This window comes from Euphorbia lathyris, chromosome 1 (genome assembly GCF_963576675.1).
Source record: "Euphorbia lathyris chromosome 1, ddEupLath1.1, whole genome shotgun sequence".
NCBI classification, from domain to species: domain Eukaryota; kingdom Viridiplantae; phylum Streptophyta; class Magnoliopsida; order Malpighiales; family Euphorbiaceae; genus Euphorbia; species Euphorbia lathyris.
The window spans coordinates 119,966,184-119,981,384 of record NC_088910.1 but is presented as its reverse complement, the minus strand read 5'-3'; the positions used below and the strand labels follow the sequence as shown (position 1 = coordinate 119,981,384).

At 34.5% G+C, this 15,201-nt stretch overlaps 1 protein-coding gene across 1 annotated transcript; it reads left to right on the top strand.

Moving 5' to 3' along the window:
• The first annotated feature begins 6,726 nt into the window (after nucleotides 1-6,726).
• Nucleotides 6,727-14,579, top strand: LOC136210797 (serine/threonine-protein kinase BSK7-like). Its single transcript, XM_066002206.1, has 12 exons — nucleotides 6,727-7,006; nucleotides 7,097-7,176; nucleotides 7,390-7,670; nucleotides 7,763-7,983; nucleotides 8,146-8,281; nucleotides 8,376-8,509; nucleotides 8,601-8,706; nucleotides 8,934-9,019; nucleotides 12,674-12,862; nucleotides 13,029-13,181; nucleotides 13,468-13,581; nucleotides 13,878-14,579. Exons 3-12 carry the CDS (start codon nucleotides 7,589-7,591, stop codon nucleotides 14,121-14,123), a joined length of 1,467 nt encoding a protein of 488 aa, XP_065858278.1. The 5' UTR covers nucleotides 6,727-7,006; nucleotides 7,097-7,176; nucleotides 7,390-7,588; the 3' UTR covers nucleotides 14,124-14,579.
• Nucleotides 14,580-15,201: the final 622 nt, after the last annotated feature.

Genomic DNA, 15,201 nt, shown 5'->3' with positions numbered 1-15,201 from the left:
GACCTTTTAGTGCTATTAGAAACAATAAGCACTTCTTCTTTTAAATCTTGTTTTCGAGCTTTCTCCTTAATTCGGAGGCATGTAATCAGACTTTCCATCGAAAATTCTTTTGTTTTGTACCTCAAAACATTTTTAAAATCTTTCCACGAAGGAGGCAATTTCTCAATAATGACAGCAACTTGAAATTGATCATTTAGAGGCATACCTTCTGAAATGATTTCATATGCTATTTTTTGCAATTCATGAGATTGAATCTCCACTGATTTGTCATCCGTCATTTGAAATTTGAGGTAGCGGCTGACAGCATATTTTTTCGATCCAGCCTCCTCAGTGTCATACTTCCTCTGCAGAGCTTCCCAAATTTCTTTGGCAGTTTTTTCTTCAGCAGTGTAATAATCATATAGGTCATCTGTCAACCCACTGAGAATATAGTTTTTGCACAGAAAATCAGTTTCTGTCCATCTTTCAGCAGCATGAACACCAGCACGAACGTTTGCCTCATCATCATCTTCAGGAACAATCGGCTTTTCAGAAGTCAGAACAGAAGCTACCTTCTTTGTTGTGAGGTAGAACAACATCTTCTATCTCCATCTTCGGAAGTGAGCTCCTTCAAACCGGAATGGTTTGTTGATTTCAGCAATCCCATTTGATTGTTCGGTAGCCATCTCAGCAGTAATCGAATTCGTCTTAAAATTGTTGAAACTGGAACTCAGAAAACATGAACAGACCGAACAAATAAATGGGCAGAGTCGCGGACAATGTCACTTTCTTTAAGATGTTCGCGGAACTGCCGGAAAATTACAGACAATATGAACTCCGATCACCTCCAGGATAAAACAGCCCTCTGTAAATACGATTTTGTATTGCATCGTACAAAAATCGTTTCTGTCTACACTCTCAATTTTTTGCTCAGTTTCGAAATACAGAATGAATGAAATTAAATTATGTGTTTAATGACAGTCTCACACCACCTATTTATACAGAAAAAATAGAGCTGTTGAGCTCTGATTTACAGGAGAAGAAGGTGGGAGGAAAATCAGGAAGGTGGGGAAAGACTGGGTTTGGAGAAGACACGTTCAGAATAAAAGAGACGTTATGAATAACGTTCACAAAGACTAAATCAGAGGCAATTAAATTAATAACAAATAAAAAACGAATTTAATAATAAAAATATTATTATTAATTTTTTCAATAAAAAATTATATTGTTTACACCACACCAACCCGGCCCGATCAGACGGACGGCGCGCGCACGCGTGTGTGGTGGTCAACCAAGGAGGTAGGTCCTCACCCTTTCACAAAAGCGAGTACCCCTTGGAGCACACCCTAAGCATGTGAGGACCTTCTTTATAAATATCTCCACCAAGTGCTTTGAAAGCAATGTGTGATACTTTTCACTTGAAAAAACTTAAAGACACATGGGCTTATTTCATAAATTATAATTGGGCCAAGCCCAACAAGCTAAAACAAGAAATTATGTAAACGAAATTAAAAGACAATCTTGGAAGATAAAAATGCAATTTGCAGAGACTTGGATCTAGAATTAGCGTCGTGAATACAGATAGTAACTAGTGTAGACGTTGGCTGGACAACGAGTGAATTATTACCGGGAATTGCATCAATTTAAGCTAAGAAAACGCAGCAATGCGTTGAGCTGATCGCATAAAGTCGAGAGCAAAAGTCTTGAAAAACTTTAAAATTATGGCTGGAAATAAACGATAATTCAATCACAAAAGCTTACTGCATGGAATGACTTTTGAATGGAAGAAAATGAAGTTTAAAAGCTTTGAAGCTCTTGCAAAATTGGTGGATAAAGCGATGACTAGAATTTTGGGTGACGAATTGTTTTTAAAACAAGTAAGAAATTAGATTGAAAGCTTGAAGCCTGAAATTGATGGATTAGGATTAAGATTTTAAGCTTGAAGAAGATTGAAATGACTGTAGTTAAGAGCTTTATAGTTAATTGGTATTGATTATGTTGTTGAAGTTCACGGGGCTTCAAAATGAAGAATGAAGCTTTTATTTATATCTCTTGTCACTTGAAGAATAAAGAATTTTACAACTTCCACCAACCATGTCTTCCTAAAATCTCTACTCATGTTCTCAAGTAACTCAATTTAGATCTGAAGTTAAAAACGTGTGTTAATGGATGTAAAAAAGGCTAAAAATCCGGATTGAAACAATCAGCTATATTTTCCAGTTTTGTGATAAACAATCATTTTCAACCGACCACAACTTTCTCTATATGACTCCGTTTGAGCTCTAGAAATATCTGATGACTTTATTTCGAGCAATAAATGCAGTATTCCATGTTGTTGGAGCAAGATTTTATTGTTTGATATCCTGCAAGAACATGTTTTTGAGAGTTTCTGATGCTAAAAACTATGAGCCGATTTTCCTTTTCTTTTTCTATTTTTACATTATGATTTTATTTTTATTTTCATTATTTCATTTTTATATATTTTAAAATTTTATCTTATTTTATAATATTTTTTTTATTTTTTTTAAAAGCATTTATTTTCACTCTAACCCTCTCTAAAAATAATACAAAATATCATGATATTAAGTTTTTTTTTTTAGAAATTGGGACGAGACAAAACTTGGGCGGGGTGAGCACCCATGGCCCAAGAACTAACAAACTCGATATATATATAAAAAAGAAAAAATGGGTGTTTGAACAAGAGAAGAAGAAGGGGAACAAACAAAAAGAAGGGGGAAGGAGAAAAATATAGGAAAGTCAAGAAAAACGCAAGTGAGAAATACTACAAATGTCATCATTGATAAACCTGTGGCAGAAAGCAGGAGCTGAAGGCCACCAATTGATCACTGAGGAAGAGACTCCAAACTTAACCAGCACATCAGCAACTCTATTTCATTCCCTAAAGATGTGAGAAAAAATAATATTCATCCTAGAGCAAATGTTGAGACAATGCAACCACTCCTGACGAATACTCCAAGGAACATCCATGGAACGATGACTAAGCAGATTAACAACGTACAATGAGTCTGACTCAATCCAAAGCTGATGCCAATTTTTCTCCCAAGCAAGTTCAATTGCGAAAATAGTGGCTCTCAATTCAGCCATATAAGCAAAAGAAGGGGAGGTAGAAAAAGCAAAATAGCCTTTGGGAAATCCTCGATAGTTGCAAAAAATACCTCCCGCTCCTGCCTCGCCTGGAGTGCCAAAAGCAGAGCCATCCACATTGACTTTAACCCAGCCCGGAGGAGGTTTAAGCCAATGGACCGGAATAATGTTGGGAGCTGGGGGCGGCCTAGGAGAAGCAACAAGACGGAATAAGATAACATCATCTCTCCGTGAAGAGCAAAAACCTTTAGAAATGGCAAAGGACTCTCGAATCATTCGAAAAAGGGTGATCTTCGAGTGCTGAATAGAAGGAGAAACTTCCTTAAAGATTGCTTCATTCCTGCAATGCCAGATTAACCGGATGCAACTGACAGCGGCAACACGCCAGATCATCGACACCTGAGAGCCAAAATGAATGCTACGAAGAGCGCTGAGGAAGTGGATGAATTGGGAATAACAAGGCAAAGAGCATTAAAAATGAATCTCAAGTGCCCTCCAAAGAGAATCTGCAAAAGAACAGCTAATGAATAAGTGGTTAATGGATTCAACATCCCTACCACAAAGAGCACAATGAGAGGCAAAGGAGAATCCAAGACGCGGTAGGAGGTCGTGAGTCGGAACCCGGCCATGCAAAACTCTCCAGAAAGTGAAGGAACGAGAAGGGGGAGTGTGAGTATTCCAAACAAATTTATACCAGTCCACCGAGGAGGAACTAGGACTGATAGTCGAATAGTACTCTTTGGCAGAGAAAATACCATTTGTAGAGGGCAGCCAAGCACAGAAATCAAGATCATCCCTACCACTGTGAATAGATCGAATATTGTCTTGAACAACCGAAGGAAGAGTACTTAAGTCAAGCCACTCCGAATTTACTAAAAAATCATCAACAGAATTAAAGCGTGAACGCTTATCCTGATGACCAAGACCCAATCTATCCACCACCGTTGGAATGATCCACCTATCAGTCCAAAAATTGAGCTTTGTAGACTAGCCAATCCACCAAAAGGTCTGGTCCCAAATGGATGAATAAACAATCATGATATTAAGTATTTGAGTCTCTATTTAATTGTTTTATTATTAAAAATAAATAAAAAAGTGAGAAACAAAGAAAAAGGAAAAAAAAACAATGAATACAAAATATAAATAAATAGTTAAAAGGACTAGCTAAATTTAACCGTTGATAGTGACTAACTAAATATTTTAAGGAATCGTATCACACTATAAGAGTGTGCTCGCATTTCTAAATGACTAACGAAATTTGATAATTTAAATAATCATATCACCTGTTAGAAATGCTTTTAATATAATAATATTTACAAATTAGACCAATTTTAAATATTATTAATAAATTTAAATACTCTATTCATATGTGATACATTTGTATATTGGTTAGTTTAGAAAACAATAATTTTATGTTTTTTTTTTTATGATTATGAAATAGATTTAGAGATGGATTATCTTTAAACTTGATAAAATATTTGACATGTACATACTACATGATAGGAATCCAAATAAGACGAGATTAACACCATACCATGTGTTTACATGTGTCTTTAATATGTTATTGGTAAATGATCATATGACACAAAGTTGAATAAAGATAAATAAATAAATTCATGATGATGAGAGAACTCCATCAATGATCTCAAATTAGCCTAATTTGCTAATGTTGGACCCTCAAAGGAGGGGTTGTGGACTGACAACCTTACTCGGATGCTTAAATTAGCATGGTTGAAAGGAAGAAGATGATGCAAATACAGAATTAAGGTTTTTATCAAACTGCGTGTACCTTTCGTTGTATAACAAACTTATCTATTTATAGAACATTAGAGGAAATCATGGTAGTTTGACAATTTGTATGCCTTAATTGAGCTCGAAGACACGTATTAGGATACCAGTGGAGAATGTCTATTTGTACGGTCAATAAGATTATTAGGTTAAACTGTCATCCCGTGATTCCAGGCGTGGAAGCAGGGACAAATATGTATTGATTCCAAAACTTTTTCCTCATTGGTTCATATGGATGTGACGATTACACTATGAGTGAGATGTGTTCTCATTAGTCCACGTATCAAACGTATTCCTCTGTTATAATACATATATATGAGATACTGTGATTTTAACATGAAACTCAAATTTGTAACCTTTACAAATTAGCCTAATTTGGGAACTGTAGATCTTCAATTATATCATTTATTTAGGCGTAAAATTACTCTTGGCTGACAAAGGTAGCATTTTTTTTATTCCTTATCCCTTAAAAAATGTCCAAAATAATTTAATTTTTAAATATTATTGGGTAAAGTTTTAAAAAAAATCATGTGCTTTCACGTTTTGTCAAACATGTACATATGAATTTTTTTTTGTCCAAACAAAAACTAAGGTTTTCGTTTTGCTAAAAACTATGATCTTTTAGTTTGACACTATAAAAATGACCTTTAGCGACTTAAAAATGAAAAATTTAAAGAATTAAAGTTGTTTAATACCACATTTACTATGTAACTAATTTTTTTTTTATTTTTCAAAATCATAATTTTAAGAGTTTCCTTTGTTTAAACATTCACAACCTCTCTCCTCAATAAACAATACCTAAATGATCTCAAAATTAAAACGTTGAAGAATTAAAGTTGTTTAGAATATCATCAAGTCTTTAAATATTTCAATTTTGAGGTCATCAACGCTCATTTTAATTTTGAAGTCATTGTTTTTAGCAAAGCGAAAAACCTCAATCATCTTATAGTCGCAAAAAAAGAAAGCATCAGTCCCCGCTTGGACAAAAAAATTCCACAAGTACTTGTTTTCAAAACGTGAAAACACAAAGGTTTTTTTAGATATTACCTAATATTATATAAATATATTTTTTGGGATAACCTCAAATTTAGTTTTATGGGTATTGGGGAAGAGCAAATTTAATCTCCACGTGCAAAATAATGCAATTTTAAAATTAAAGTTTACCGATCAATATAATTTCAAGTATCATTAATGAAAGATTAGTCTTTTTAATTTCAAATCTTATTAGGCGGACCAATACTGAAGGTTGGAAGGATGTTAAAACGGTAAATATAAAATTGCACATAAATAAAAAGTCTATTTTTCATTAATAAGACTTAAAATTGCATTGTGTTATATTGTTTCATATGTGTTCATTAAATCCATGGCTTAATGCATCATTTGGATGCTAAACTTTTTCCGAAAAGTTTGATTGATTTCATGAATTTTCAAATTGTTTTGATAGCTCTCTATCAACTTGTATAAAATGTCAAAATAGCCTCTCAATTTATATAAAATGTAGTTAATTAATCACTCGGTTCCAAAAAACGCAAGTTACATATGGAAAGCGTGTTGCACGCATCTCGAAAAAGTAAAACGATTAAAAATCGAGGTAGATAAATAATATCAAAGATGCTAAATTTTACAATCCAACAAATAAGCACTTAATTTATTTTAATGTATTTTAATATATTTTGTGAATAAATCACGTATCTTCAATATTTTTTATTACATCTTTTTCAATTTTTTTTAGAAAACAAAGGAAGAAAAGGAGAGAAGTGATGAGATGTCGGTGGAAATTTAGAAAAATAAAAGAAAGAGAAAGACCAAAATACAACCTCACGCCCTTCAATCGGTATAATATGTCCTAAAACCCCATTTCTCTTCTCTTTCCTTGTTTTTTTTTTTATTTTCACATATCTATCTTCTTAATTTCATTTTCTCAAATAAATATCCTTTTTTTTCCTAATCCAAATCTCAAAAAAGCTCTTCTAAAATTCTCTCTTTTGGCTTCTGAACTGATCTCAGATTCATACCTGAAGAACCCACTTGCTGTGTGAACACTACTTCCATTGCTTCCAAAACCCGACTCCAACAAAAACCCAATTCATTTGCCCTTTTTTCAAATCGAGCTTCCACTTTGCTCTCTGTTCAGGTTCTCAACTCAACTCATCTCCTTTTCTTTTATGTATCTGTGTATTTTTCCATCTCGTATTTGATTGAAGTTGATTGCTTCACGTTGCAGAGAGTTGAAATTTAGTTTGATTGGAGCTGCTGCTGCTGCTTAAGTGAGTTGACTCGGAGAGAAGAATCATTCAAAAGGAGGTATATAATGTATTCTTTTATGGTTGTTTGTTTGTTTTTGCTTACCGTATTCATAGCTGAAGTTGGAGTTTTTTTACTTGACATGTGGTTTTGTCGATCATTGATTCGGGGTGTTATGTTAGTTTAATTAGGATGGCAGTGATGTGACTTATTAGATTCTTTTTGCTTCAGCTGTTTCTGAAACTTTGATTTGATTGGTTCTTTTTGTCACAGGTTTATCAGGTTTGTTCCAGAGAATTTGGGACAAAGCTCTCGTTTCTTTTCCTACTTCACTGGATATGAAATGCTGAGTATAAAATTGGGGAAAACGCCTAATCTTTGAATCTGGATGAAGTGACTGAATTTGCCAAATTTTTGTAATTTCGGAGGTTGTGAGATTTTTCTTTTGTCATATTTCGATTGTGGTGTTGGGATGGGCTGTGAATGTTCGAAGCTCTCTGCTTGTTGTTGGACTTCTGAGGTAGATGGATCAGTTCCTGAGGGCCAAAACGAGGGTGAGAAAGATGTGTAATGTAATATTTGGTTATTACTTTAGTTTGTTTGTCTGAAAGAAGGTTTTGATATCTGATGTGGTTGATCTTGGCAGAAAATGAGGAAAAGAACGAAGTTGATGACTTACCTGTCTTCCGTGAATACTCCATTGACACTCTCAGAATGGCAACATCTGGTTTTGCTGTGGAGAACATAGTTTCTGAACATGGGGAGAAGGCCCCAAATGTAGTTTACAAGGGTAAGTTTGATAATCAGAGGAGGATTGCTGTAAAGAGATTCAATAGATCTGCTTGGCCTGATACTAGGCAGTTTTTGGTAAGTGAAGCATATTATTTCCTCTTTCGGAAAATTCTATGGCATCGAAAGCTATATTTTCGTATGAACATGGTATACTTATGGCTGCTAATGTGGTTTTATCCTAGTTATAGAAATATGAAAGTTGTTGAAATCCTTGATTTTAACATTCAATAACTTTAGGAAGAAGCAAGAGCTGTTGGTCAGCTCCGGAACAATAGGCTGGCAAATTTACTTGGTTGTTGCTGTGAAGGGGATGAGAGGCTACTTGTTGCAGAGTTTATGCCCAATGACACACTAGCAAAACACTTATTTCATTGTAAGTTTGAAATTCTTGAGCTTTAGCACTTGGTATATAATTGTTGTAATTTTTTTTGTCTTGCATTCAAATGTTTGCCTCTTGACTTATTCAGGGGAAACACAACCAATGAAGTGGGCGATGCGACTTAGGGTGGCTTTACATCTTGCACAAGCTTTAGAATACTGTACTAGCAAAGGACGTGCCCTGTATCATGATCTGAATGCTTATAGAATTGTTTTTGATGATGTAAGTTTGCCTTTTCAATTGATATGTACTCCGATTTCTATAATAAGTTTAGGGAATTATCATTTTATGATCCTAAATTCCTAATTCTTAGGAGGGCAATCCTCGACTGTCGTGCTTCGGTCTGATGAAGAACAGTAGAGATGGAAAAAGTTATAGCACAAACCTGGCGTTTACTCCTCCTGAATATCTGAGGACAGGTAAGGAAATAGATAAATGTTTCTGTACATGCAGACTGCACCGGGGGTTGTGGTTCGCTGATAAATGTTGGGTGCATGGGATGATTATATTGAATAGCTAGTCAGATTTGCTATTCATGTTCTTAGCAGTATTGATGCTTGTCCAATTATCTCAATTAGATATTGTCTTGTTATTTGTCGACTGTATTATATTCAACAGTTAAGCCTACCGGCTGTTATTTTTGTAGGGAGAGTAACAGCGGAAAGTGTAATGTATAGCTTTGGCACCCTCTTGCTTGATCTTCTCAGTGGAAAACATATTCCTCCTAGCCATGTAAGTTTTCTCCTTGGTGCTGAATGATTAAGTTTTTTGTGCTTTCTAAAAGTGAAAATTGTGGTTTGAGTGAAGATAAGATTGAATAAAAGGCAATTTTGTTTTTTCTAATAAATAAATTGGAAAATTTTGGTAGCTCCCTCCCCCATCTTTCTGAACTGCTTTACCCCGCTTTTTGTTTGGGATAGTTGCTATGAAATATTAACTTTAGATTGGCTTTCAAGTTTAATTTATGTTATGTGTACATGCCATTGGGGACTGATGTTTGAATGGCCAGAACAATGACTATATGATTGAGATATAGAAGTACGAGTTGTAGACCTAGAATATTTTTTACTGACAGTTCAGCTTCCCAAGTGAGAAAAGGGGGTTGGTGCAGCAAGGGAATGCCGAATTGTGATACACACTTTTTGAATTGGTATTGATTCAGGTAAAACATAAAGGCATAGATATGCGTGGTGTTGGACTATTATGAGCGGCAAAATGGTTCATGTCTATTATGATGGGATTTGTTATTGGACGTCAAGTGTCCAAAACATTATAGAAAGAGGGTGGAACCTAACTTATGTTCTGGTCAATATCAATAAATTCTTTATTTTCAGGTTTCTCAAAGGGAGTGAGCTGAAATGTAATTCCAGTTAAAAATCTTAACTTCCTTAATAAGAGGGTGTTTGTTTCAATAAAAATATGGTAGGAATGGGAATGAGAATAGTGGATTCCCTTTCATAATGTTTATTTAGGAAGCACTGACACATGTACGGGTGCGGCAAACAAGATTTTTAAGAAATATGAGACACGGACATGCCAAATTTATGTGTGTGTATATATATATCATAAATAACATTTAAACCATAAATAACATCCATAATAAGTCTTTAATTCATCAAAAAGAAGCATTTAATACTTCACATTATTTAAACTACCAAAAAAGTGACGGCTACTATATTCTTTTTTATTAGATTTTGATTTCTTTTTTTTATTAGGGTTTTATTATATATTTTATATATCTTTTTTTTATATATCAACTACTCTTTTTTGTAAAATTATTAAAAAATATCCCTATATGCTTACTTAATTAACTTGGAATCTGTGCCCCAGAAGTGTCAGTGCTTCTTCCTATTTCACCTATATTAATATTGGAATGGGGATCACATTGCCCCATATATGGGAATCATGATTCCCCTCTCCCTGTTAATGCGATTTGATTCCCTACCTTCTATGGAATTTGATTAGAAAAAACTCTATTTTTTTGTAACCAACATCTCAGTTCCAGCAATGTTAACGTTTTCAAACTATAGTTGTTGCAAATGTTGGTTTCATGGTTTCATATATATATATATATATATATATATATAGAAATTATATATTAATAATATTTTGTATTTTATATATTATTTCAGCAAAAATATAATTATGAAAATTATTTTTAGTCTATTTAATCTGAAAAAAAAAGAAAAATCAGATTCCTATTCTGAAATATAAACCAAAAGCTCCCTAAGTGTGAGTGAGCGAATTTGTTAGTCAAGCATGTGGTCACCTGCCCTGACTTTTTGGGTTAGGAAAGTTGCGATGCTTCCAATTAATAAGTAAACCTTGTAGTGGCTAGAAAATTGATGAGGGGTCTTGGAGTGGCTAGAAAATTGATAGTGACGAGATGTGATTAATATACACTGGAATTTACATATCTGTACTGGAAGTTTCTATGTTTTTGATTGCTGCCATCTCGTAATTGTATGAAGTACTGCATTGTCCTTGGTATCTCTTGCCTTTCCCTCCCAAAGCTGTTTCCTGTTATAGAGTTATTTGGGTTTTAGAAGAAACCTCGTATTCAAGCAAAATGATATTGAAAATGTAAGCAGGAAATGAATAGCTAGCATAGAAGGCAAACCAGGTTTGATTTGAAGGCTTAATGCATATTTACACCCTTAAACTTGGCATGTTTTGCCTATTGGCATCCTAAACTTTTAAAATAACCCATCACACACTTATAGTTGGCTTTAAAAAACTATCCCACACCTATAGTTGGCTTTAAAAACCTATCACGCACTTATAGTTGGCTCATTCGGACCTTCTGCACACAAAGTCGTCGATCTGTCGTCTTTGACAGATGAGGTGGATGCGCTCTACAGAAAGAAAAAAAGAAAAGCCCGTGAGTTAGTTTTATATGCCGCCTCATTTGTCAAAGATGTCAGATCAACGATTTCGTGTGCAGGAGGTTCGAATTAGCCAACTATAGGTGTGTGATAGGTTTTTAAAGCCAACTATAGTTGTGTGGATTTTTAAAGCCAACTATAGATGTGTGATAGGTTATTTTAAAAGTTCATGATGCCAATAGGCAAAACTTGCCAAGTTTAAAGATGTAAATATGTATTAAGCCTTGATTTGAACCATCCACTATACTTTTTTTTGGGGATGAGGTACCAAAATAACCTCAACGTTTTTGAGGAAGTGCCAATTTAACACCAACCTACAAGATATCACCATTTTAGCCTCAACGTTTGTGAAATGGTACCAATTTAGCCCCAAGTTCTATTACCTAGAGCTAAATTGGTACCATTTCACAAAGGCTGAGGCTAAAAAGGTGCTATTCTGTAAGTTGAGGCTAAATTGGCACTGTCCCAAAAACATTGAGGTTATTTTGGTACCTTATCCTTTTTCTTTTCTATTCTTCTTTTTTTTTTTTCCTTTGTGGCTGGTTATTAGTTTAGCTACTTTAGTAAGATTACATTTTTGCCTTCTCTTCTTGTACTAGTCTCTTTGTCGGAAAATTTTACAACCGATTAATGAATATATTAGATGTAATTACTTGTGCTGAATGTATTTATTCTTATAACATAAGAAGGCTATTATATAATGACCCTGTTTGGTAAAAAGCTTTTTGGAGTAAAATTAGAGGTTTGAGCCACTTTAGAGGTTTTGAATAGTCAAACCTTGTTTGGTAAAGAGAGGTTTGAAAGAGCTTATTGGGTCAAAAAAGCTAATTTTTTTAGGAGCTTTTTCAATTAGCTTATTGCTCCATCTCTTTTGAAGGACATTTTTACCCCTAATTATTACCCTTTAACCCCAAATAAATGCTTTATCATGTCCTTATTTGTCATTTTTCCCAAACATCTATTAGCAATCAGCTAAGTTTTACCAAACAAGTTTACACAATCAACTAGTCAAATCATCTAACCAAAAAGGTAATCAGCTAACAGCTAATGTAATCAACTATTAGCTATTTGCCAAACAGGACCAATATATTTAACGTCTAGACAGTTTTTCCATTAATAGAAAAGTGACTGAGATGTCTTCTTCAATATAATTTGCACTTCCCTCTATTTTTCTAGGCATGCTTGTATTGATGGGGGCTTAATGAAATTGAAGCAAACTGCTAACTAACATTTTCTAATTCGTCTATAGCTAGCAAAACATGCCTTTTGCTGCATAAAAAAAAGGTCATATTTAGACATCAATATTTTACCCTTGCCCCTACCTAAAATTTGATGGTATTAGTATGACCGGAAATAGTTACCTTGTGATTTTTTAATGGCTCAAATGAAATTTCTTTTGTTTTTTAATTTTGGTTTGTCTTGTTAAATATCTGCATGCTTAGGACGCCATATAACCGATTTGATAAACAATGAAGTTTCAATGTATATATATTTTTTCCAGGCACTGGACTTGATAAGGGACAGGAATATTCAGATGCTGACAGATTCTTGCTTGGAAGGTCAATTTACAAATGATGATGGAACTGAGTTGGTTCGCTTAGCATCTCGATGTTTGCAGTATGAGCCCCGTGAGCGGCCAAATCCAAAGTCACTAGTTACTGCTTTGATTCCTCTTCAAAAGGATGCTGAGGTAGGCACTTCATTCTCTCATATATTTTCGATGTAAGCTCTTGCATTTCTCAATCGTATGATCGTATATTACGACATTTAAGAATCTTAATGTACTCTTCAAGCCTTCATATCATAGCTAATTCTAATTCACTTACTGAAATGAGATTGAGTAACGTGTTCTGCAGGTTCCTTCTCATGAGTTGATGGGTATTCCAGATGGTGCTGCAGATGTACCTCTATCACCTTTTGGCGAGGCTTGCGTAAGAAAGGATTTGACTGCAATTCATGAGATCTTAGAAAAGATTGGTTACAAAGATGATGAGGGTACCGCCACCGAGGTTTGTTTCTGATGTCGCTGGAAACACTAGTATCTACTACATGTTGCCTCAAACGGCTTATAGTTACTCGGGCTCTGATGTTTCATACATATGTTCTGTTCATATTTTTTTGTTGCATACTTGGTGACAACTCGTTCTAGATCTCAATTAATCCATTGAACTCAGTGAATGCAATCATTCTGCAGTTTTTATCTCCTTTCTTTGGTTACAAGACTGAATTCTGATATGATTCTAGCCTGTTAACTTCATTTTATATGTTTCTTACTCTTGTTCTTCTATGTTTCAGCTCTCGTTCCAGATGTGGACGAATCAGATGCAGGATACATTAAATTCAAAGAAAAAGGGCGATGTTGCTTTCCGACATAAAGATTTTAGAGCTGCCATTGAATGCTATTCTCAGGTCAGATTGCTTGCTATTTCTTTGTATATTTCCTTCCATTGAGACCACAGATGAAGAGGACAAAATTAGGGACCAACTGCTTTTGCCTTCGGAAGAGTTCTTTGATTCTGCGTATGAGCTGTATACGAGAATGTCATCTTATATCTGTATTGTCCACAAAGAACTAGCCTTATTTTCTATGATCATTTCGCTTTCAAAGTGCATTAACATTTTCATATCCAGTCAAGATGTTCTAATGTTTACTTGGTGTTATGAGAGTTTCAAGTATCATGCTGACATATTCATTACTTTTGCAGTTCATTGATGTCGGGACGATGGTTTCTCCGACTGTTTATGCCCGAAGAAGTTTGTCTTACCTCATGAACGAGATGCCAGAGGATGCGCTAAATGATGCACTGCAAGCCCAAGCAATATCCCCTATTTGGCATATTGCATCTTATTTACAAGCAGTAGCTCTTTTTTCATCGGGAAAGGAGAGTGAGGCGCAAGCAGCACTCAAAGAGGGATCAACTCTCGAAACTAAAAAGGCGACAAATGCTTGACGATAGAAACAAACGCAAAATAAAGATTTGCTCTTTCCTCGGATATGACCACCAAGGGTGAAGAACACAGAGCTTGATTTTCCGGGCAGGATGGTCAAAATGTTATAAGCCTGGCGACTTGAAAATGGTCCCGAATTGTCTGGATGTGTGATATGATTGGTCTTGAAGAATTCTTTTGATTAAAAATTGCGAAATTGGGACACAAATATGAACAATGTAGCCTTTGTTTGTGTCAGGCTAACCTGTTTCCACAGCACCAATGTAGGGGGAAAATAATTTACTTGGACAGATTACAAAAATGTTTGTAGAGAGATTTGAGTTGAGTTGGTGTTTTAAAGTTGCATTTTGCAGAGTGAATAGATATATATCTGCCCTTTGAAATCCTTGTAATTTATGTACAGTGTTTTTTTTTTTAAATGGTTGCTCAAGCTCAGGCTGATTTGGATTTCCTTTTTCTTTTTAACATTTTATGCTTTTTGGTTATATTAATAAAATATTTTTAATATATAAGTATACCAAAAAAGAGGGGCGCAACGGTAAACGTTGTTGTCGTGTGACCGAGAGGTTACGGGTTCGAGTTTTAGGAGTGACCTTTTGCAAAAAAAAAATGGCAGGGGACGCGTAGTGTACCGGACCGCCTTTTTATATAAGTATACCAAAAAAGGAGTCACTTTGGTGGTTCTCCTTTGAGTCCAAATGGAAAGTTATGGAATGGGAAATGTGATACCGATTAAGGTTGGTTTGACCTTAAAAAATTACGAGTCGCCTAAAATTGACGATCTTCGAACCGAGCGAGTATTTGGATGAACTATTGGGTCTAATAGGCTATTGTCAGATTTTGTAAATATATATTCTAAATGTGTTAATTGGTTCAACTCATACTTTCTCTTTTTTTTTATTCAAAACGCATTATTTTTCTTTTTAATCCTCTAAATTTTTCATTTCTCAAATTCTAACCTTCTAATTTTTTTATATTTAAAATTTTACAATATATACTATAATTAGCAAACATAATTTAAAAATTGTTAATATAATCATTTGGTACAGAAAAAAAAAATATCAATCATAAATAATACGT